This window comes from Somniosus microcephalus, chromosome 13, assembly GCF_052327205.1.
Source record: "Somniosus microcephalus isolate GS21.2 chromosome 13, FLI_Smic_1.0, whole genome shotgun sequence".
Lineage (NCBI taxonomy): Eukaryota > Metazoa > Chordata > Chondrichthyes > Squaliformes > Somniosidae > Somniosus > Somniosus microcephalus.
Window position 1 is genome coordinate 110,628,211 of NC_140999.1, and position 24,433 is coordinate 110,652,643.

The 24,433-nt window shown below is 51.0% G+C and overlaps 1 protein-coding gene across 3 annotated transcripts in view; it reads left to right on the forward strand.

Moving 5' to 3' along the window:
* LOC147108540 (engulfment and cell motility protein 2) overlaps positions 1–24,433 on the forward strand; it is a 166,883-nt gene that overhangs the window by 40,388 nt on the left and 102,062 nt on the right. For all 3 annotated transcript variants that reach the window (XM_086005207.1, XM_086005209.1, XM_086005208.1), the window contains exon 2: positions 7,108–7,262. In XM_086005207.1, the coding sequence (XP_085861333.1) occupies positions 7,185–7,262 (78 nt within the window). In that variant the 5' untranslated portion in view covers positions 7,108–7,184. The remainder of the gene's footprint in view (positions 1–7,107; positions 7,263–24,433) is intronic.

The window sequence follows — 24,433 nt, forward strand, 5'->3', positions numbered from 1 at the left end:
AGGGTGGGAGGGAGGGAGAGGCGAGGGTGGGAGGGAGGGAGAGGCGAGGGTGGGGGGGAGGGAGAGGAGAGGGTGGGGGGAGGGTGGGTGGGGGGGAGAGGAGGGGGGGAGAGGGTGGGGAGGGAGAGGAGGGTGGGGAGGGAGAGGAGAGGAGGGGGGTGGGGGGGAGGGGGAGAGAAGAGGAGGGGGGGAGAGGAGGGGGAGGGGGAGAGAAGAGGGAGGGAGGAGGGAGGGAGGAGGGGGGTGGGGGGGAGGGAGGAGGGGGGTGGAGAGGAGAGGGAGAGAAGAGGAGAGGGAGAGAAGAGGAGGGGGAGAGAAGAGGAGAGGGAGAGAAGAGGAGAGGGAGAGAAGAGGAGAGGGAGAGAAGAGGAGGGGGAGAGAAGAGGAGAGGGAGAGAAGAGGAGAGGGAGAGAAGAGGAGAGGGAGAGAAGAGGAGGGGGAGAGGAAGAGGGAGAGAAGAGGGGGAGAGGAAGAGGGAGAGAAGAGGGGGAGAGGGAGAGGGAGAGGAAGAGAAGAGGAAGAGGAGGGGGAGAGGAAGAGAAGAGGAGGGGGAGAGGGAGAGGGAGAGAAGAGAAGAGGAGGGGGAGAGGGAGAGAAGAGGAGGGGGAGAGGGAGAGAAGAGGAAGAGGAGGGGGGAGAGGGAGAGAAGAGGAAGAGGAGAGGAGGGAGGGAAGAGGAGGGGGAGAGGGAGAGAAGAGGAAGAGGAGGGGGAGAGAAGAGGAGGGGGAGAGAAGAGGAGGGGGAGAGGGAGAGGAGGGGGAGAGAAGAGGGAGGGAGGAGGGGGGGTGGGGGGGAGGGAGGAGGGGGGTGGAGAGGAGAGGGAGAGAAGAGGAGAGGGAGAGAAGAGGAGAGGGAGAGGGAGAGAAGAGGAGAGGGAGAGAAGAGGAGAGGGAGAGAAGAGGAGAGGGAGAGAAGAGGAGGGGGAGAGGAAGAGGGAGAGAAGAGGGGGAGAGGGAGAGGAAGAGAAGAGGAAGAGGAGGGGGAGAGGAAGAGAAGAGGAGGGGGAGAGGGAGAGAAGAGAAGAGGAGGGGGAGAGGGAGAGAAGAGGAGGGAGAGAAGAGGAAGAGGAGGGGGAGAGGGAGAGAAGAGGAAGAGGAGAGGGAGAGAAGAGGAAGAGGAGGGGGAGAGGGAGAGAAGAGGAAGAAGAGGGGGAGAGAAGAGGAGGGGGAGAGGGAGAGGAGGGGGGTGGGGGGGAGAGGGAGAGACGAGGAAGGGGTGGGGGCGAGAAGAGGAGTGGGGGTGGGACGTGGGTGAATTGTGGTTGATGACCACTTCTGGAAAGTGCATGTTGCTGGGTGTTGGGGCAAGGATAGGACCAGGCTTGTGTGTGTCCTTGAGTTGAATGGGCTGCCAGCACTCCGAGAGACTCGAATGAAAAGTGGCCACTTAGATGAGGAAACAGAGGGAGTTTATACGAGCAAAAGTCAGAGCTTTTAGGAGGAAATTAGAAGAGAAATAATCACCAATTTATTTGGGCATTGAGCACTGCATCAGTTTGAAATGTTTATTTAAGGGGGTCACAGTCTATAATATTTTGATCTATGACCAAGGGTTGCCTGTTTTGCTTGGTTAGAGAGTAATATTTCTGTGTAGTGACGGTCAAATTTTCAAAGAAAAAATTCAGGAACTAGCTTTAATTTCTGGATCTCCTTGGTGCACTCTATCTTCCTTTTTTTTCCAAAATAAACACTGGTCTAGTTTTTTTGGATTTCCTGAAATGTAATTGTCTAACTTCTCTGATTTTGAAAAAAGGAATCACCCTTGGGGCTAACCATCCCAGTGTGGAAAGGATGCCTGTGGGTTGAACACTCGTGGCCTAAGCAGGCGATGGAACCGCTGACTTTGACTGTTAACTGGAGCTTGTCGTCCCTTCCGTGGGGACTTTTAAGCAGTTTGCTCCCCTCCTTGCTCCTGCTGTCTTTGGAACCTGCTCCCTTTTCAATTAGTCTATTAAGGTACAGTTGCCCCATTGGGAAAGGATGCCCGTGGAGCTTGCAGAACTCCCAGGGGTTGCCAACTCTGGACGTATTCCTGGAGATTTCATCACCTGACCTCCTGTCTCCAACTGCTCCGCCCCACACTTTGCCATTGGTCGCCTGACACATCACCCTTGCAATGTACCACCTTCCCACATCAATTGGAATGTGGGAAAACTCCATTTCCAATTGGATGATTCATGACTGTCAGTCAAACAGCCTTTTTTCCATCTCCAGAATTTTTATAACTAATAATCAGCAGTGTTCAAAGAAAATGGGGGGGGAAAAAAACCACACACTGATTTTAATGCCTTAATTTTTTTTCTCCTGGGTTGCTCCCAGCAGTGTCCTGGAGATTAATCTTCAATTCCCGGAGACTCCAGGACCAACCCTGGAGGATTGGCCACCCTAAATGCCCCATGTAACAAGTTCCCCTATCTCAGGCTTTCCAAGTGGAGGTTAGGACCTTTCCAACAAGAACCAAGCAGCAGTAACTACGGAATGGAAGCACGTATTCTGCCTTTCCTCTCAGACTGAACGTGGCATGTGGCCAAAAAAAAATTGCTTTAAAAGCAAAACTAGAAAACTGCTTATATTGTGGATGTTCCAGCAGCTCTCCGGCAAGCTTCTGAACGCGAATGTATGCTAATGAATAGGTGTTCACATGCCATCTGGGTTCAGAGTGTCTGGGGATGCCTTGGCCACATACTATTCAATGAGCTCCCAGAACAATACATTACAAAGTGATTACACTTCAAAAGTGCTTCATTGGCTGTTAAGCACTTTGGGACGTCCTGAGGTCATAAAAGATGCTATATAAATGTAAGTTCTTTTATAAATCTCAGTCTACGTCATCACTCAAAACTAACACTTTTACTAATTAATATACAATGAATACAAATGTCTTGACAATCAACCCAAGTCTGAAGGGGGCAGTTGATGATAGATGTGCAGCATTCTACTCCGCATGAAACGCCTGTATTTCTAGCCCAATCTTTTTAACTTACAAATATCAAACATAAATTACATGTCCATTTACAGTCTAACCTTCTGCACTTGTATAAGTGGCAGGGTACTGTGTGCTCCATACTCAAGAAGTAATAAAATACATGTTTAGATTCTTTTAGTGTATCCTGTGGAAAATGATACCGACAGTTATGATTTGTCATCTACTATCTGTTGTTAAATGCCACACAAGGGCAGTCTCCTGACAGCTCTGGGACAGCAAATGTGACAGAAAGAAAGGGAAATGTGGCTTTGCAGTGGGGAAGTGTGCGCTTCTTCCACGGACTGTGAGTTGCTCTGTGTATCACTAATGCATTGGTGCATCAACGCCCGAAACCACAGTATGTTAGAACTGAACAGGAAAGGAAATCACCCAGTCTCTCCAGGCACGCTGAATAAAAGGCACTCCTCCCAAGAAACACTGAACATAACCGCTGAAAAGAAACAGTCAGACCCTTCGGTGACTGAAAATGGCCAATGGTTTGATTGATGTTTGTACTGATCATCGAATCTTTCTGCCCTTTTTTTGTAAGTAAGGTGCTTTTGGGTTTTGGAAGGAATGACCTGGTCACTTTTTACTTTTATTTCCTCCCCCCATTTACTGTAAATATGACATCTGCACCACATCCTCTTCCCCCTCCCCCCAAGTTCCTGGAAAGAGCTCTTTCGGAACTCTAAAGAAAGAACTTGCATTTCTGTAGTACCTTTCATTCACGTCTCAGACTTGGGAATTGCAGTCACTGTTGTTCTAGACAAATGCGACAGTCGGTTTCCACACATCGAGGTTCCCTAAGTAGCAATGAGATGAATACTCTGTTAACCTGTTGGTGATATTGGTTGAGGATGACTATTGGTCAGGACACCAGGAGAATTCCCTGCTCTTGCAAAAAAAAAAAAAAATGCCGTGGGATCTTTCTCAGCTGAAAGACAGCAGTGCGATCACTGTGTACTGCACTGACATGCCAGCCTGGGTTATGTGCTCAAGTCTTGAACACAGAGCCTTCTGACTTGGATGTGAGCAGTGCATCACTGCACCTAACTGTACAATTGTCTTTCACCGAGAAACAGTGAAGAGCCAGCACCATAGTGAAGATTAGGAGAGGAGCTGAGTTAATTCAAGAATGGTGGTTAAGTTTGACATTTAAAAACCTGTAGGTTGTAGCAGGAAGAGACAGGGATATGCAGTTCCAAAGTTCATGGTCCCAGGAAAGAATGAGCTAGAGTAGGAGATGGTGTGACAAGTCTTGATTTCAACAGTGAAGAAGTAGGTAGGAGGAGGAAGAATGTATAGGATAATATATTTAGAATAGAACAAGAAAAGTGTTATGAATATGTGACCATAGGATACAGAAATTGAGCATGGGAATTTGGGGTCTAGAGGTGAGTGAGGGACCATTATTCAGACAGCCAAGTTTTCTTGTCCTTCAGGATTGCAACATGTGCCAGAGCCCCTCATGATATGGGGCAATTCTCAAGTTTAGGATGGCTTTGAGTTTTGAGATTGATTTTCTTCCTCTTTGCATCTGGTACAATGGTGCATTAAAATAATAGGTATAAAATGTGTGTCTTGTCACTGTGTAACTGCAGTAGTGTTGAGTGATGCAACCACTTGTTCATTTCAATCTTGGCATTGGGATCTGGAAACTGATCTTACACTCTTTCTCCCCCCAGCCCGGTGACGTACCCATCCTATCCACGCGCTGGGGATTTGAAAATGAAATATGTAACTAAATTGGATGCAGTTCAGTGAAGCATTTGACACGGTAAAGTTAGCAAGTTCTGTGTGGCCCAGTGATTCTGTGCCCCAAGAGAGGCCAAGGGGGTGGGTCAGAGGGAGCCGTCTGGTCAGACACTGCAGGCCTGCAACGAGTTTAGTGCTTGCTAGGTCGGTCTCTGCTCAGGCCCCAACAACTCCAGCTTATGAATGCAACATGCCAGAATTTTACAAATATCTCCTTCCTTCCTCTGCGAGTCGAGTCACTTCAGGCAATGTTTCCGTTTAGTGCTTTGGGTCCTCTAAAGATGTATGTGCTTTAAAACCTTTGCCTCAATCATATTTAAAAATACTTGTGTCTAACTGATCGCAGATGTGATGCGGAGACTGCAGAAACCTTTGGAAAAAGACCCAAGTGTATAAGCTGCTCAATTCATTTAATAGTTAACATTTCAGGTCCATGCCCTTTTTGTCAGTACTTTGTATTGCATTGAACTTTGAGCTAAATCATGTGTCCCAAATTCCAGTTTGTGGCCCGAGCCCACAACCTTGACTCCGAGCCCAAGTGTGCTACAAATTGAGTGAACAGTACTCGCAATTAACGTACGATTATGACTTGACACAGGGTCGTAGGAGTGGTATGCCGCATGCAACATTATGTAAAACCTCTGATGCCAAAATGTCAAGTGAGTGCATCAAGTATGTGGTTTGCCAGGATGAAATCAGGCCTGGGTTATCTCTTGGTGTAGTGGAGGATGTGTCATCATTTGAAGAATGAACTGGGCACTGTATGGTAGAGTCATGCATTGGAAATCCGCATGTTTCACTCCAGATTGAGAGACTTGGTAAGTAGGGAAACAAAGTCATTAAAATGCTTGGTGTAAATGTCCACCATTACATTTTGCTGGCTGCTCTGAGACCAGGGACTCGCTCGCTTACTATCTCCTATCTAGTTTAGTTTATGGTTTATATTTTTGCATTGTAAATTATCTGTCACATCATAATTTGAAGTTAATTATGTGCCAGTTTGGCCACAATTTGTAACGCTCTGTGATGGAAGATTATGGGTTCAAGCCACACAGATTTGAGCACGTGGTCTAAGTTCTCCATTCAGTGACACATGGAGGGTTCCATTGTGGGGTGGGCTGTGCCCATTGGATAGTGCATGAAACGAGCCCCAGTCTACCTGATCTGGTTAAACCGTTGGTGGGTTAAAGGTGCAATTTGAAGATTAGCAGGGAACGCTCCTGGTGTCCAGCATTTACTCCCTTGCCCAACAGCACCAGAGCAGGGGACTGGGACTAATTGAGTAGCTCTTTCAAAAGAGCTGGCACAGGCACGATGGGCTAAATGGCCTCCTGTGCTGTAAGATTCCATGTGTGAGCCTAGACTGAGTGTGCTGGCAGGTTATTTTCATTGTGGGGACTCACAGTTGGATCCTGTCTACATCTGATGTTCATGCACGTGCATTTTACATAGGATTACATTACATCGGATATACGGCACAGAAACAGGCCATTCAGCCCAACCAGCCCATGCCGGCATTTATGCTCCACTCGAGCCACCTCCCATCTTTCCTCATCTTAAATCTATCAGTATAACCCTCTATTCCCTTCTCCCTCATATGCTTGTCTGGCCTCCCCTTAAATGCATCTATACTATTCGCTTCAACCACTCCCTGTGGTAGCAAGTTCCATATTCTCACCACTCTGGGTAAAGAAGTTTCTTCTGAATTCCCTATTGGATTTCTTGGTGACTATCTTATATTGATGGCCTCCAGTTCTGCTCTTCCCCACAAGTGGAAACACTCTCTCTGTATCCACGCTATCAAAACCTTTCATAATTTTAAAGACCTCTATTAGGCCACCCCTCGGACGTCTCTCCAAGAGAAAAGAGACCCAGCCTGTTCATCCTTTCCTGGTAGGTACACCCTCGCATTTCTGGTATCATCCTTGTAAATCTTCTCTGAGCCCTCTCCAGTGCCTCTATATCCTTTTTACAATATGGTGACCAGAACTGTAAGCAGTACTCCAAGTGTGGTCTAACCAAGGTTCGATACAGGTTTAGCATAACTTCCCTACTTTTCAATTCAATCCCTCTAGAAATAAAACCTAGTGCTTTTTTTTTTTATGACCTTGCTAACCTGTGGTGCAACTTTTAGTGACTTGTGTACTTGTACTCTAGTGTATTTCTAACACTGAATATGACCAGAGGCAGGTCTGCTGGCTGACTCTTCCCTTTTTATAGCCCAGGTGACCTGAGGTCAATTGTCACACGCGATGTGGAGATTGAACCTGGATCTTCTGATCTATGTGGCTAAGTTTCACATTAAGGAGTGAACCGTTGCATCACTGGATGGAACATTTACACGCTTTAAATGGATTTTTAATTTCAAACCCCTCTGTTGCACAGGTTTGACCTCCGATGAATCAAGGCACTGATCCGTCTCTCTGAGCTGTAGTAGAGCAGGAGCCGGACTGTCTGTCCCAATGCCGCCCCCATCGGACATCGTGAAGGTGGCGATCGAATGGCCAGGAGCCAATGCCCAGCTGATTGAAATAGACCAGGTGAGTGGCTGTGATGCTGACCAGAGTTCCAATTGACAGAGGCGGAGTTGTGCTGAAATGTTGACGCTTGTATAAAGGAGTTTATAGTCTCATCATTTACACCATGGAATAGGTGGAATTAACCAGGTTTATTATTAAAATGTGATTTACTGAGAGTGGAGGGCAGGAAGTGCGTAAGTAGAGTGTTAGATGGTGGGGGCAGAGTGTTGGATGGGGAGGAGATGGTGGGGGCAGTGTGTAGGAGGGAAGGGGAGGGGACGGTGGAGGCAGAGTGTTGGGAGTGGAGGTGGGGGCAGAGTGGTGGGAGGGGAGGGTGGGGGCAGAGTGGTGGGAGGGGAGGGTGGGGGCAGAGTGGTGGGAGGGGAGGGAACGGTGGGGGCTGTTAGATCCGTGTGTTAATGGAGACACGGAATGCAGGAGTTGATTTAACAAGTGTTTACTGAACAAAGTCTGGAGGTGAACTAAACTACACAAGACGCTACATAGGCTTATATACCCGAGTGGTCACTACTAGTACTACAGTATACAGGGGCTTCAAAAACATAGTTCCTCTTAAAGGTACATACACTACAATTCCTCCGCTTGTAGATAAATAGTACATAACATTTTAAGTAATCATTAAATAAAATTTTTACAAAAACAATAATCTACACATTTGCTGAAGTTAATCAATTACAAATTCAGTCTCTCTGGAGGCTTCCTGACTCGGTCCGGATAATGCCTCGGTGGTGTAGTAGGTTTCGGTGGTGTAGTAGGTTCTTTTGGCAAGGTCGATTCGGCTTCAATGCCAGTGTCTGGTTCATCTGGTTCCAGTATCACCGGATCGGAGGTAGATACTATGGGTATCTCTGCTTCATCACTAGGCGTATAGAGTTGTGGTGTAGGTTGTCCTTTTTCGGATGACACTATGATCTGGTCAGCATGGCGCCTTATTATGCTTTCTCCAATGTCCACGGTATACATCAGCGGTCCTAGTCGTGTGCAAATAGTTCCAGGCTGCCATTTCTCGGTACGGTAGTCCCGGGCCAAAACTGGTTGACCTATCTGGAAGGTTCTAGTTGGCCTTTCATTCATGCTTTGAAATTGCCGGTTCTCTACGTCCCTTCTGACGTTTGGCTTGACCAAATCCAGCCAGCATCTTAGTCTTCTATTGAAAAACATCATGGCGGGGGTTTGGTTTGTAACCACATGTGTTGCATTCCTGTACGCAAACAAGAAGTTATCTACCTTATGTTGTAGATTTATGTCTTCATTACCCATGGCCTTTATGGCCTCCTTGAAGGTCTGGACAAACCTTTCAGCTAATCCATTGGTGGCGGGATGGTATGGGGCGGACGTGTAGTGCTTAACCCCATTGTTTTTTAAGAACTTCCTGAATTCTTCGGATACAAATTGCGGTCCATTATCAGAACAGATCTGTTCAGGCAGCCCATTCCTGGCGAATATGGTCCTTAATACTGTGGTTTTTTCCGTGGTGGTGGAGGACATCTCTGTTACCTCTGGCCACTTGGAGTGTGCATCCACCGCGATTAAGAACATTGAGTCCATAAATGGACCAGCAAAGTCGATATGTACCCTTTGCCATGGAGATGAGGGCCACTCCCATGGATGTAGAGGGGCTTGTGGTGGGGCGTTTTGGACCTTCTGGCATCCTAGACAGCTCTTGGTCATTTCTTCGATGTCTCCGTCGATACCTGGCCACCACACAAACGCTCTGGCTAAGTTCTTCATTTTCACTCCACCCAGATGCCCCTCGTGAAGCTCCTTTAGCACTTTATCCTGGAGTTTGGGTGGAATCACCACTCTGGATCCACACATCAAGGTTCCTCGGCACACTGACAGCTGTTCTCTTCTTTGCGAGAATGCTGGCAACAGTGGTTCGCCATGTGCTGGCCATCCCTTCACCGTTAAATCGTAGACTCGTGAGAGAGTCGGGTCATTTCTCGTTTCCTTTTCAATGGAATTTGTCACCGGTAGACATTCCACTATGGTCGAGTGGAACATCTCCACTGTAGGCGCCTCTTCTACCGTTGGCAACGGTAGGCGCGATAACCCGTCAGCATTGCCATGCTGTTTTGTTCCTTTGTATTCTATGTCATATTGGTGTGCCCCTAGGAAAAGGGACCACCTCTATAGCCTTTGCGCTGTCATAATGGGAACGCCCTTTTTAGGGTTGAATATGGAGACGAGGGGTTGATGGTCAGTCAACAAGGTAAATTTTTGTCCGTGTAGGTCATGGTTGAATTTCTTCACCCCCCACACCAGGCTGAGTGCCTCCCTGTCGATCTGGGCATAGTTACACTCAGCTGAGTTCAATGAGCGTGACGCAAAAGCTATCGGCCGCTCCGAGCCATCAGGGAATCTATGCGATAATACCGCTCCCACGCCGTAAGGGGATGCATCGCACGCCAGTCTGATTGGCAGTGATGGGTTGTAATGAGCCAACACTTCCCTGGACGTGATCAAGCCTTTGCATTTATGGAAGGCACGTTTACAGTCTTTGCTCCATTTCCAAATTACTCCCGTTTGTAGCAATGCGTTAAGAGGGTGCAGAACCGTTGACAAGTTCGGTAAAAATTTATGATAGTAATTTATTAATCCCAGGAACGACCTTAATTGTGAGACATTTTCAGGTGCTGGGGCCTTTACGACCGCTTCAATTTATTCAGGTGACTTATGCAACCCTTCTTCGTTAATGACATGGCCACAATATGATATTTGTTTCTGGAAAAATTCGCACTTGGGGCGATTTGCTCGTAGGCCCCGTTCTCTCAGCCTCGTGAGCATCTGCTCCAAGTTGGCAAGGTGCTCATTGTCGTTTTCTCCTGTTACAAGGATGTCGTCTAGGTAGCATTGAGTCCCCGGAATCCCTTGCAAGACTTGCTCCATAGCTCTTTGCCAGATAGCCGGAGCTGATGCCACTCCGAAAACCAGTCGATTGTACTGGTACAGGCCTTTGTGTGTGTTTATCGTGAGATACTTTTTAGAGGCCTCCTCAACCTCCATCTGTAGATATGCCTGTGCTAAGTCAATTTTGGTGAAACGTTTCCCTCCGGATAGTGAGGCGAAAATATCTTCTATCCTCGGAAGAGGATACTGTACCGTGTGAAGAACTGGGTTTACAGTCACCTTGAAGTCCCCACAGATGCGAATTTTTCTCTGTTCTTCAGATTTATCATTATTCAACGTTTTCTTCATGACCAGGACGATGGGTGTTGCCCACTCGCTCCAATCTACCTTGGATAACACGCCTGCTTTTTCCAAATTCTCCAGCTCTGCCTCGACGGCTGGACGAATTGCGTATGGCACCGGCCTTGCCTTAAAAAACTTGGGAATTGCCGCATCTTCCACTTTTATTGAGGCGGTGGCGCCATTCAGGGTTCCTCGTTCCTGTTGAAACACTTCTTTGGCGTTAGCCAAGATTTCTTTTAATCGTCCAGGTATGACGTCATCATTTTTTTTCTTACTGGTCACCGTCAGTGCCTGAATGGAGTGCCAGTCTAAACGTATCTTTCTGATCCATTCACGTCCCAACAACGGTGGACCACCATCTTGCAGAACATATAAATACAACTTCTGTATTTCCTTGCCGTTGTATACAACAGGCACCCTTATTTTCCCTCTGGGGTATACTTTCTGCCCCGTATATGTCTTCAAGATAATGGATGTGTCTTTCAAAGGTATATGCGAAAATAGCCGCTCGTAATCCCGTCGACTCATGACGGTCAGAGCTGATCCTGTATCTAGCTCCATTTTGACTGGGGACCCCGCTATCGTGAGGGTAACCCAAATGGTCTGGTAATCTTCTTTGGCAATTACATTATGTAATTTGAGACAGCTTAGTCTCTTGTTTCCAGAGTCGCTATCGCTCTTCTGGTCTTCGGAGCTACTGTCCGTCATCATTTGTACCTTTTCTGTACTTTTCCTTATTGACCTTTTTACTGTCAGCGGATTTTTTTCCAGATCTGCATACACGTGCAATGTGTCCCATCTTTCTGCATTGCCTGCATGCTTTGTCCTTGAACCAGCAGTCCTTCTGGTCATGGGTGGATCTGCCGCAGCGATAACATCTCTCGAAACCCCGTGTCATTTCATGGGTGCCGAAGTCCTGTGGCTTTTGCTGTATCTCTGCAGCTCCTCTTGCTGCTGCTTCGTATGATACAGCCACACTGAAAGCCTTGTCCAGCGTCAAATCTTTCTCAGAAAGTAGTCTTTTCTGTATTCCTCCGCTTAGGAGACCGCAGACGAATTTGTCTCGTAGAGAATCTGCCAGTCCTGCCCCGAATTGGCAGTGCTTTGACAGCTTTCGTAATTCGGTGAGGTAATCAGCGTTACTTTTATTTTTGTGCTGACTCCTCCTGAAGAATTTGAATCATTCCGCTATCAGCAGCGGTGTTGGGTTTAAGTGCTCATGTAAGGTATCAACAATCTCCTTAAAATTCTTGTCCATCGGTTTGGCTGGAGTGATCAAGTTTCGTAACAGCCCGTATGTCCTTGCGCCCATCAGATTTAGAAGTACCGATGCCTTTTTATCATCCGCTACTTCATTCGCCTTGCAATATACCTCCACTCTTTCCACATATGTGGTCCAATCTTCTATATCACTATCGAAAGCAGTAATATTGCCAGTCTTCGGCATCTTGAAAATCTAAAATGGCGCTTCCCGCGCTTTTCTTTCTTCCCCGCCGAGTTAAGATGGCGCCTCCTGCGCTTTCCCGCCGCTGCCGCTGCTGCCAACGCTGTTCTCCGCGGTTCCCGTTGTGACCTGCAGCTTTTCGCGGTATTTCTATTTTTTTTTTAAAAATATATATCTCTTAAATAGCTTCTCCGTTACTTGGAGAACCGTTCCCGTCGTGGAGCGGACCCTCTGGGACTTTCCCCTCCCTCTGCTCGGTCCGAACGCCGACCTGCTTTGCAGCACCGGCCGCCCCGAGTGCTCCGCCCTCTGTCTCTCTTTGCTTCTGCTTCCCAACTCGCTGCCCGGCCCCGTTGCAGAGCCACCCGATCGAGCTCTAGCCCGCCGCAGCCCAGGAAGGATCAGTGCACTACCTGCCACCAGCCCGTTTAGCTGGTGAAACCACAGTTTTGTTTTGCTTTTTTCTTGCTTCTGGCTTCGACCTTCGTCTGAGGAATCGATCCCCTTGAGGTGCTGCCGAATTGCAGGTAAGTTCGTTTCTAACTCGTCGCCACTGTTCAATCCGTGTGTTAATGGAGACACGGAATGCAGGAGTTGATTTAACAAGTGTTTACTGAACAAAGTCTGGAGGTGAACTAAACTACACAAGACGCTACACAGGCTTATATACCCGAGTGGTCACTACTGGTACTACAGTATACAGGGGCTTCAAAAACATAGTTCCTCTTAAAGGTACATACACTACAGGGGCAGAGTGGTGGGAGGGGAGGGGACGGTGGGAGGGGAGGGGAGGGGACGGTGGGGGCAGAGTGGGGGGAGGGGTGGGGGCAGAGTTGGGGGGAGGGGTGGGGGCAGAGTTGGGGGGAGGAGTGGGGGGAGGGGAGGGGACGGTGTGGGGGGAGGGGACGGTGTGGGGCGGAGTGGGGGGAGGGGAGGGGACGGTGGGGGCAGAGTGGGGGGACGGTGGGGGCAGAGTGGGGGGAGGGGTGGGGGCAGAGTGGGGGGGAGGGGAGGGGACGGTGGGGGCAGAGTGGGGGGACGGTGGGGGCAGAGTGGGGGGAGGGGTGGGGGCAGAGTGGGGGGGAGGGGAGGGGACGGTGGGGGCAGAGTGGGGGGAGGGGAGGGGACGGTGGGGGCAGAGTTGGGACGGTGGGGGCAGAGTTGGGGGGGAGGGGTGGGGGCAGAGTGGGGGGGAGGGGTGGGGACGGTGTGGGGGGAGGGGACGGTGGGGGCGGAGTGGGGGGAGGGGACGGTGGGGGCGGAGTGGGGGGAGGGGGCGGAGTGGGGGGAGGGGACGGTGGGGGGAGGGGACGGTGGGGGCGGAGTGGGGGGAGGGGACGGTGGGGGCGGGGTGGGGGGAGGGGACGGTGGGGGGAGGGGACGGTGGGGGGAGGGGACGGTGGGGGAGGGGACAGTGGGGGGAGGGGACGGTGGGGGCGGAGTGGGGGGAGGGGACGGTGGGGGCGGAGTGGGGGGAGGGGACGGTGGGGGCGGAGGGGGCGGAGTGGGGGGAGGGGGCGGAGTGGGGGCAGGGGACGGTGGGGGCGGAGTGGGGGCAGGGGGCGGAGTGGGGGCAGGGGGCGGAGTGGGGGCAGGGGGCGGAGTGGGGGCAGGGGGCGGAGTGGGGGCAGGGGGCGGAGTGGGGGGAGGGGACGGTGGGGGCGGAGTGGGGGGAGGGGGCGGGAAGGGGGCGGAGTGGGGGGAGGGGGCGGAGTGGGGGGAGGGGAGGGTGGGGGCGGAGTGGGGGGAGGGTGGGGGCGGAGTGGGGGGAGGGGAGGGGGCGGAGTGGGGGGAGGGGACGGTGGGGGGAGGGGACGGTGGGGGGAGGGGCGGAGTGGGGGGAGGGGACGGTGGGGGTGGGGTGGGGGGAGGGGCCGAGTGGGGGGAGGGGACGGTGGGGGTGGGGTGGGGGGAGGGGACGGTGGGGGTGGGGTGGGGGGAGGGGCCGGAGTGGGGGGAGGGGACGGTGGGGGCGGGGGGAGGGGACGGGGGGGGGAGGGGACGGTGGGGGGTGGGGGCGGAGTGGGGGGAGGGGACGGTGGGGGCGGAGTGAGGGGGAGGGGACGGGGGGGAGGGGACGGGGGGGGGGAGGGGACGGTGGGGAGGGGACGGTGGGGGCGGAGTGGGGGGTGGGGGGAGGGGACGGTGGGGGCGGAGTGGGGGGAGGGGACGGTGGGGGCGGTGTGGGGGGAGGGGACGGTGGGGGCGGAGTGGGGGGAGGGGACGGTGGGGTTGTGGGGGGAGGGGACGGTGGGGGCAGAGTGGGGGGTGTGGGGGGAGGGGATGGTGGGGGCAGAGTGGGGGGTGTGGGGGGAGGGGGCCGGACGGGGGAGGGTGGGGGGCAGGACGGTGGGGGAGGGTGGGGGGCAGAGTAGGGGAGGGGACGGTGGGGAGCAACATAGAAACATAGAAGATAGGAGCAGGAGTAGGCCATTCAGCCCCTCGAGCCTGCTCCGCCATTCAATGCAATCATGGCTGATCATCCAAATTCAGTACCCTGTCCCTGCTTTCTCCCCATACTCCTTGATCCCTTTAGCCTTAAGAAATATATCTAACTCCTCCTTGAATATCTTCTATCTATATATATAAACGGATCGCTCTGTCTACCTGTCTGTCCTTCTGTCTATCTGTCTGTCCTTCTGTCTGTCTGTCTTCACGTGTGCGTCTGTCCGGCTATGTGCTCGAAAGTTATAGAGCGTACCTACGCGTGCGTTACGTCGAAAGAAAGCTTACCTTTCCGAAACGGTCGTAAGTGTATTTACGTTTCGGCCGGACAAAAATCGCGCCCGCGGTATCCGAAAAAAGTTCAAAATTCCGCTCATTAGCATCTCATTATCCGCTCATTAGCGACAGAGTGACTTCGAGGGCGACCAATCGTACGCCGGGTTCCTGGCGCGTGCGGCCGGGCCCTCCTACGGTCGAGTGACAGGACGATTGACCAATCCTACGCTTTGGTGACCTGACGGTCGACCAATCGGTGCGTGTGTGGGCGGGCCTTATCGTTCTGAACCGAGGTGAGTCGCCGCCATCTTGATTCCAAACTTTTCCTTTTTCCCGCTTTCTGCGTCTTTCAAAAAAACGTTGCTTTTAAAACACATATTGTCTTTTAAAAAAGTTAATTACTTTCTAAATCTTTTATCTAATCTCATTAATTTTCCTACCTTTCCCCGTTTTTCCAGGTAGGCCTCGGCCTCTCCTCCGCACCCACGCCCGAGCTAGGCACCTCCCGGCCCCAGTCAACAAGCGGCTCCCGATCGCCGCCATCTTTGTGAAGGCTGGAGGGGCGGGCCTCAGCCGAGCGCCGCTACCTTAGTAAAGGGTGCGCGCGCCGCAGGAGCAGCTGAGACGCGGCGTCTCTCTCTGTTCCCCGCTCGGCTCGGGCGGGGCTCTCGGGAGTGCTGATCTCGGGCGGGGCTTGGAGAGCGGGAAGGGTTACCCCGGCAACCGGGCCCGCTGGCCGTCTCTCTCAGCCGCAATCGGCGCTTTTCAAGCCAGCTCGGGAGGGCGGGGCCATGTCAGTGCGTGGGGCGGCACGGAGCTCCATGGAGCCATCGCCGGCGCTGGGCTCGGGTGCTTTGTGGCCTGCGGCCGAACAGCGGCTGCGGACCTCGAGCTGACCGGGGCGCTGGACACGGTTGGGCCATGTCTTTGCGGGTGTTCGCCTCGGCCAACGGCATCAGGGTGACGGCCGAGGCCGCCAAAAGCGTTCAAGGGAACGCGTTCATCCAGGTGCCGAGGCCCAGGCCCCGGGGCGGAAAGAAGGATTGGAGCGGGGGATGAGGGCTCGGGCAGGGGAGAGGGAGAGGGGGGAGGGGGAGAGGGAGGAAGGGGGTAGGGAGGTGGTGAGAGGGAGGAGGAGGGGGTAGGGAGGTGGTGAGAGGGAGGAGGAGGGGGTAGGGAGGTGGTGAGAGGGAGGAGGAGGGGGAGAGGAGGAGAGGAGGGGGAGAGGGAGAGGGGGGAGGAGGGGGAGAGGGAGGAAGGGGGTAGGGAGGTGGTGAGAGGGAGGAGGAGGGGGTAGGGAGGTGGTGAGAGGGAGGAGGAGGAGGGGGAGGGGGGGAGGAGAGGAGGGGGAGAGGGAGGAGGGAGGGGGGAGGAGCGGGGGAGGGGGGGGTAAAGAGGCAGGAGGGGGAGCTTTACTCTGTATCTAACCCGTGTTGTACCTGCCCTGGGAGTGTTTGATTCGACAGTGTAGAGGGAGCTTTCCTCTGTGTCTAACCCCTGCTGTACCTGCCCTGGGAGTGTTTGTTGGGACAGTGTAGGGGGAGATTTACTCTGAATGTGAACCGTGCTATATCTGGCCTGGGCGTGTTTGATGGGACAGTGTAGAGAGAGCTTTACTCTGTATCTAACCCGTGCTGTACCTGCCCTGGGAGTGTTTGATGGGACAGTGTAGAGGGAGCTTTACTCTGTATCTAACCCCTGCTGTACCTGCTCTGGGAGTGTTTGTTGGGACAGTGTACATAAGAACATAAGAAATAGGAGCAGGAGTAGGCCAATCGGCCCCTCGAGCCTGCTCCGCCATTCAATAAGATCATGGCTGATCTGATCCAAACCGCCAATCGACTATCACAGAACCATCTCCTGAATCTAACAGAATTAGACACACGAAATAGGAGAAGGATCAGGCTACACGGCCCCTGGGCCCGCTCCGCTACCCACAGGGCCATGACCGATCCGAACCTAGACTCATGTCCAAATTCCTGCCTGCTCCCCGTAACCCTTAATTCCCTTCACTTCAAGAAACTGTCTATTTCTGTTTTAAATTTATGTAATGATGTAGCTTCTACAGCTTTTTGGGGCAGCATATTCCATGGACCTACCACCCTCTGAGTGAAGTAGTTCCTCCTCATCTCAGTTTTGAAAGTGCAGCCCCTTATTCTAAGACTATGCCCCCTAGTTCTAGTTTCACCCATCATCTGGAACATCCTCCCCGCATCCACCCGATCCAACCCCTTCACAATCTTATATGTTTCAATAAGATCGCCTCTCATTCTTCTGAACTCCAATGAGTAGAGTCCCAATCTACTCAACCTCTCCTCATATGTCCATCCCCTCATCCCCGGGATTAACCGAGTGAACCTTCTTTGTACTGACTCGAGAGCAAGTATGTCCTTAAGTATGGACACCAAAACTGTACGCAGTATTCCAGGTGCGGTCTCACCAATACCTTGTACAACTGAAGCAATACCTCCCTATTTTTATATTCTATCCCCCTAGCAATGAAAGCCAACATTCCATTGGCCGCCTTAATCACTTGCTGCACCTGCATACTAACCTTTTGAGTTTTGTGCACCAGGACCCCCAGATCCCTTTGTACTTCAGTACTTTCCAGTTTCTTGCCATTAAGATAATAACTTGCTCTACGATTTTTCCTGCCAAAGTGCATAACCTCACACTTTCCAGTATTGTATTCCATCTGCCCACTTACTTAGCCTGTCTATGTCCCCTTGCAGGTTTTTTATGTCCTCCTCACTCACTACTCTCCCTCCCATCTTAGTATCATCTGCAAACTTTGATATGTTACACTCGGTCCCCTCCTCCAAATCGTTAATATAGATTGTAAGGAGTTGGGGACCCAGCACTGACCCCTGTGGAACACCACTAGTTACTGATTGCCAGTCCGAGAATGAACCATTTATCCCAACTCTCTGCCTTCTGTTAGATAGCCAATCCTCTATCCATGCCAGAATATTACCCCCAATCCCGTGATTTTTTTATCTTAAGCAATAATCTTGAAGCTCCTTGTTGGCTTCTCATGGATGTGCTGGAATTGCTTACTCTCAACATCTCTTCGTACATTTGGTCTGAGCAAATCCAGGCGAGATCTTAACCTTCGGTTAAAGAACATCATGGCTGGGGCCTGGTTGGTGACTGCATGTGTCGCATTCCGGTAGGCGAACAGGAAATTGTCCACCTTGTGCTGCAGCGGAATGTTGTCATTATACATAGCCTTTATTGCCTTCTTAAAGGTTTGTACGAACCTCTCAGCCAATCCATTTGTGGCTGGATGATACGGGGCGGATGTGTAATGCCGTACCCCATTCTTTTTCAAGAACCCCCGGAACTCTTCGGACAGAAACTGTGGTCCGTTGTCGGAGCAAATCTGTTCTGGCAAGCCATTCCTGGCAAAAATGGTCCGTAGGACTGCAATAGTTTTCTCCGTGGTGGTAGAGGACATTTTGATGACCTCAGGCCATTTCGAGTGCGCATCCACGGCTATTAAAAACATTGATTCCATGAATGGACCAGCAAAATCAATATGCACCTGTTGCCATGGAGATGAGGGCCACTCCCATGGGTGTAGAGGGGCCTGTGGTGGTGCATTTTGGACTCTCTGGCATCCTGAGCAGCTCTTGGTCAGGTCCTCGATTTGTTTATCGATTCCCGGCCACCACACATAAGCCCTGGCTAGGCTTTTCATTTTTACCCCTCCCAGATGACCCTCATGAAGCTCATTGAGCACTCTATCCCTTAACTTGGGTGGAATTACCACTCGGGATCCACACATCAAGGTCCCCCGGCACACTTGACAGCTGTTCTCTCCTTGTCGAGAATGCTGGCAACAGTCAGTCGCCATGTGCTGGCCATCCCTTCACCGTCAAACATATACCCGAGACAGTGTCGGGTCATTTCGGGTTTCCTTTTCGATACAAGCGTTAGTTACCGGTAGGTATTCAACTATAGTCGAATGGAATATTTCGACAGGATCCACTGCTGGTGCTTCCTCCACAGTAGGCAGTGGCAGGCGTGATAGCCCATCAGCATTTCCATGCTGTTTCGTGCCCTTATATTCAATCTCATAGTGGTGCGCCCCTAGAAAAAGTGACCATCTTTGTAGTCGTTGCGCAGTCATCACCGGAACGCCCTTCTTCAGATTAAAAATGGAGACAAGAGGCTGGTGATCAGTCAGCAAGGTGAATTTCTGCCCGTGCAGATAGTGATTGAACTTTTTCACTCCCCACACTAGGCTGAGGGCCTCCCTGTCAATCTGGGCGTAGTTACGCTCGGCTGAGGTTAGTGATCGTGACGCAAAGGCAATTGGCCTCTCTGAGCCGTCCGAGAATTTGTGCGACAGCACCGCTCCAATGCCGTAGGGTGACGCATCACATGCCAACCGAATTGGTAATGCTGGGTTGTAATGGGCCAATATCTCTTTCGATGTGATTAGTGTTTTGCTCTTCTGGAAAGCTCGTCTACATTCGTCACTCCACTTCCATGGCACCCCAGTTTGCAATGGGGTGTTCAGTGGGTGTAGTATTATAGACAAATTTGGCAAGAACCTATGGTAGTAGTTTACCAGCCCGAGGAACGACCTCAGTTGTGACACATTTTCCGGTGCTGGAGCCTTGACTACTGCCTCAATCTTCTCTGGGGACTTATGTAACCCCTCTTTATCGATAACATGGCCACAATACGAGATCTGTTTTCTAAAAAACTCGCATTTGGGGCGGTTAGCTCGGAGCCCATATTCCTGCAATAGTGAGCACCTGCTCCAGGTTGGCAAGGTGATCACTGTCATTTTCGCCCGTGACCAGGATGGCGTCCAAATAACACTGGGTCCCTGGGATCCCTTGCAGGACTTGTCCCATTGCCCTCTGCCAAATAGCCGGAGCTGATGCTACCCCGAATACCAGTCGGTTGTATTGGTAGAGACCTTTATGGGTGTTGATTGTGAGGTATTTTTTTGATGCTTCTTCTACCTCCATTTGCAGATACGCCTGGGCCAGATCAATCTTAGTGAAGCGTTTCCCTCCAGATAGCGAGGCGAAAATATCTTCAATCCGCGGAAGTGAATATTGTACGGTGTGAAGGACCGGGTTCACTGTCACCTTAAAGTCCCCACAGATGCGAACCTTCCTTGGTTCCCCAGGCGTGCTGCTCAATGACTTTTTCATCACCGGGACGATGGGTGTAGCCCACTCGCTCCAGTCTACCTTGGACAGTACACCTGAACGTTCCAGACTCTCCAGCTCTGCTTTGACGGCTGGGCGGATCTCATAAGGTACCGGTCTGGCCTTAAAAAATTTTGGGCTTGCGTTTTCTTCAATTTTAATCGTCGCTGTCATGCCTTTTAGCGTTCCGAGTCCTTGCTGGAACACTTCTTTCGCGTCAGTTAGGATCTTTGACAGTCGCCCAGGTGTGACATCATCATCCTTTTTGTCAGCCACAGTCAGTGCCTGTATGGAATGCCAATCCAGTTGTATTTTCCGGATCCATTCATGTCCCAGTAATGGTGGTCCTCCATCTTGCAATACATACAGGACTAGTTTTGGTGTTTCCTTACCGTTCTATATAACGGTCACCCTTATTTTTCCTTTGGGGTAGACTTTTTGCCCCGTGTACGTCTTCAAAATAATTTTTGTGTCTCTTAAGGGTATGTGTGAGAATAGCCGCTCGTAGTCCCGTCGGTTTATGACTGTTAGGGCTGATCCTGTGTCAATTCCATCTTTACCTGGACTCCTGCTATCTTGAGAGTGACCCAAATGGTTCGGTGATCCTCCGTTGTGATCACATTAGTTTCAGACAACTCAGTTCCCTGCTTTTGGAGTCGTTATCACTCTTTTGTTCGTCTGAACTATTCTCCGTCATCTTATGTACCTTCTTGTACTTTTCTTTGGTAGGTTTCTTATTGCTGGTTTTCTTTCCCGACCTGCAGACTCGTGCTATGTGTCCTACTTTTCCACACTGTCTGCACACTTTGTCTTTGAACCAGCAATCATTCTGGTCATGTGTTGTTCTGCCGCAACGATAGCACTTCTCTGTTCTATATGACATTTCGTTTGTGCCATATTCTTGCGGTCTCTGTTGTATCTCTGCAGCGCCCCGTGCTGCTGCTTCATATGATACCGCAATGCTGAAAGCCTTTTCCAGCGTAAGGTCCTTTTCAGATAAAAGCCGTTTCTGGGTTCCTTCACTTTGAAGCCCACACACAAACTTGTCCCTTAAGGTATCTGCCAGTCCCGGTCCAAACTGGCAGTGTTTCGATAGTTTGCGCAGTTCTGTTAAATAATCAGCATTGCTTTCATCCTTATGCTGGTTCCGTTTGTGAAACTTGAATCTTTCTGCTATCAGCAGCGGTGTGGGGTTTAAATGTTCCTGTAGTATCGTTACTATGTCTTCAAAACTCTCTTCCATTGGCTTCGTTGGGGTTACTAGATTTCGTAATAAACCATACGTCTTTGCACCCATTAAATTTAACAATACCGATGCTTTCTTGTCATCTGACACCTCATTTGTCTTGCAGTATACCTCTATTCATTCGACATATGTAGTCCAATCTTCGACTTCATTGTCAAATGCGGTGATACTGCCACTCTTCGGCATTTTGGGTGTGGTTTAAAATGGCGTCTCCCGCGCTTTCCTTCGTCCCCCGCTGCTGCCAACGCCACTCCCGGCGGTTCTCGTGGCAATAGCGGCGCCCTGTAGGTTTCGCACGCTTCTCCTGCGCTGCTGCCAACGCCGCTCTCGGCGGTCCTTGTGGCAATGGCGGCGCCTCGCGGGTTTCTGCGCGTCTCTCTCTCCCTCTCTTCGACGCTGCTCGGCCCCTGAACACCGGCTGCGCCCTGTGCGCTCTGCCCTCTCTCTCCCGTCGACGCTGCTCGGCCCTTTGCTGTGCCACTCGGTCAGGCTCTAGCCCGCCGCTGTCCGGGAAGGGTCTGCGCACTACCTGTTGCCAGCCCGTTTCGCTGGACCACCTCGACTGGAAAGCCAAGCCTGGCTCTCGACAGCCTCCCCCGCAATTCTCGAGCCTCTGCTGGATGACTGGGCGGTTGCCCGTTGTCGACGCCCGAGTCTCTGGCCTTGACCTCCAATCCACTGATCTCCAGGAACGAATCCCCGGGAGGTGATGCAGAGTTGCAGGTAGGTTCGAACTTGCCTTGTCGCCAATGTTGTGTCTGTGTATAATAAGGCACAGACTGCAGGAGAATGGTACAACAGGTGTTTACTCAACGTGGCTGACACTGGAACTGATCTGTACAGATGACTACTCCGTGCTATATACAGGTGTGGTCACTGCTGGTACTGCAGTATGCATGAGCTGTAAAAGATAGTTCCCCCCCCTTAAAGGTATATACATTACACCTGACGTCACCTGTAACCGGGTGTCCCTTAATTGGCCTGCTGAGCCCGCTAGGCGGGCTCAATAATGTCAATCAAGGGAAAATCGCGTGGGTTGGCCACAAATCGATGGAGACGGGGCTACAACCCAAAAAGTGGGAGTCCCGCCTCCATCACGCCCCCATTGACAAAATCCAGCCCTGTGTGTCTGTCGTACTGCAGCGGGATGTGAAGTGCTACGTGACACAAAGCCACATGCAGCTGCTGAACTTCTGCCAATAAATTTGATGTTGGTTTGAAACATCTGTGCGGAGCGGCAGCTGGTTCTACGAAGCCTCGTATCACTGCAGACAGCAAGTTTGCCAGCTGCTACCTGCTATCGATATTTATTTTTCATACACAGCAAGCAAAAACTTCTTGGTTTGTCTCGACTTAATCAAAATATCATCCCTTTGGCAGAAAACTGTTAAATACAAGCGACACATCGGGGATCCCGCTCTTGATTGCTAACCACTTCCCCCTGATTGAAAGTGCTTGCATGTGGATTTTAAGTGAGGACAGGACCTTGTTTGACTGTGATGCTCCCACTGTTGAATAGCCTGCATTCCTCCAATTCTGGCCTCATGTGCCTCACCCACTTTCTTTGCCTCACCATTGGCGGCCGCGCCTTCAGCTGTTCGCAACCTTGGTGTCATATTCGACCCTGAAATGAGCTTCTGACCACATATCCATGCCATCACTAAGACTGCCTATTTCCACCTCCGTAACATCGCCCGTCTCCGCCCTTGCCTCAGCTCATCCGCTGCTGAAACCCTCATCCATGCCTTTGTTACCGCTAGACTTGACTATTCCAATGCATTCCTGGCTGGCCTCCCACATTCTACCCTACTTGAGGTCATCCAAAACTCGGCTGCCCGTGTCCTTACTCGCACCAAGTCCCGTTCACCCATCACCCCTGTGCTCACTGACCAACATTGGCTCCCTGATGAGCACCGCCTCGATTTAAAAATTCTCATCCATGTTTTCAAATCCCTCCATGACCTCTTCCCTCCCTATCTCTAATATCCTCCAGCCCCACAACCCTCCGATATCTGCACTCCTCTATTTCTGGCCTGTTGAACATCCCTGATTTTGATCGCTCAACCATTGGTGGCTGTGACTTCAGCTGCCAAGGCCCTAAATTTGGACCTCTCTCTCTCTCTCTCTCTCTCTCTCTCTCTCTCTCTCTCTCTCTCTCTCTCTACCCCTCTCTCCTCCTTCAAGACGCTCCTTAAAACCTACCTCTTTGACCAAGCTTCATGTCATCTGCCCTAATTTCTCCTTATGTGACTCAGTGTCAAATTTTAGTCTTCTAACACTCCTGTGAAGTGCCTTGGGACTTTTTACTACGTTAAAGACGCTATATAAATACAAGTTATTGTCATCGCCACTGCCGCTGCCCCAAGCACTGGAATTCCCTCCTTTAAGGTGCTCCTTTAAAGTCTTGTTTAAAAGCTTTTGATCACTTGTCCTAATATCTCTCTTTGGCTCCGTGTCTATTTTTGCCTGATTACGCTCCTGAAGCGCCTTGGGACATTTCACTACATTAAAGGTGCTAGATTAATCAATGCAAGTGGCTGTTGCTGACTATGCGCATTCATTAAGAACGGCCACTTGGGTGAAGTACCCAAGGACAGCTTGGGATATATAAAACATACTGACTGGCTTGTGTTGCACGCTGGTGACTAGCTGAATATTGGTGCTATGTATATTTGCCTTTACTCTACGATCTTCGGCTCTTCCTTGTTGTCCTCCTTGGCCGTAACCAACAATGTGTGCGAGGAGACTTGGGGTCGTGGTGGGTTCGAACATTTCACTGCTGGGACTGTGGTTTAAAACCACCCCAGACTAGAGGGGTGGAAAGTCTCCGCTAGCTGTAAGGCCACCGCGTGAAATGCTTGGGTAGCCTCAACCCAGCTCCAGGTGAGTTTGCACCCATGAAAGTCTTGATCTTCCTCTGAGAGGCTGGTGTGGGAGAAGGAGGGTGTCATACGGACACGATGGTAGGGGTTGGGGAGGGCATTGCAGTGCAAATAATTGTACTACACCTGACTTGGGAGCTACTGAAATAGAAATGCAGCCTTCTTCCGCAGTGCTTCCCAAGAAACAAAACTGAGACGTCTACAGGGATTTGCAAAGTGAAATAAGGAAAACAGTCCACACAAACTCCACATTATAAAAATAAAACTGTTAAGTAAGTAACTTCAAGTATAATCTGCTCTCATGCCGCAGTTATGAACCACTCGCTCTGTTCTTGTGGCTGCTAATGTCTGAACTTAATCCACAACTGACTTCGTCACTCGGTATGCTGCAAGGCTGTACGAGTTACTGGGGGAATCGAGAGCCAAGATTTCAATCGGTATCAGTTTGAGGCTGAGTAGGCTGCCGTACAGAACAGGAAGGCCCCTGGTTTGGTTCTCGGTCAGTGCCGAGTTAG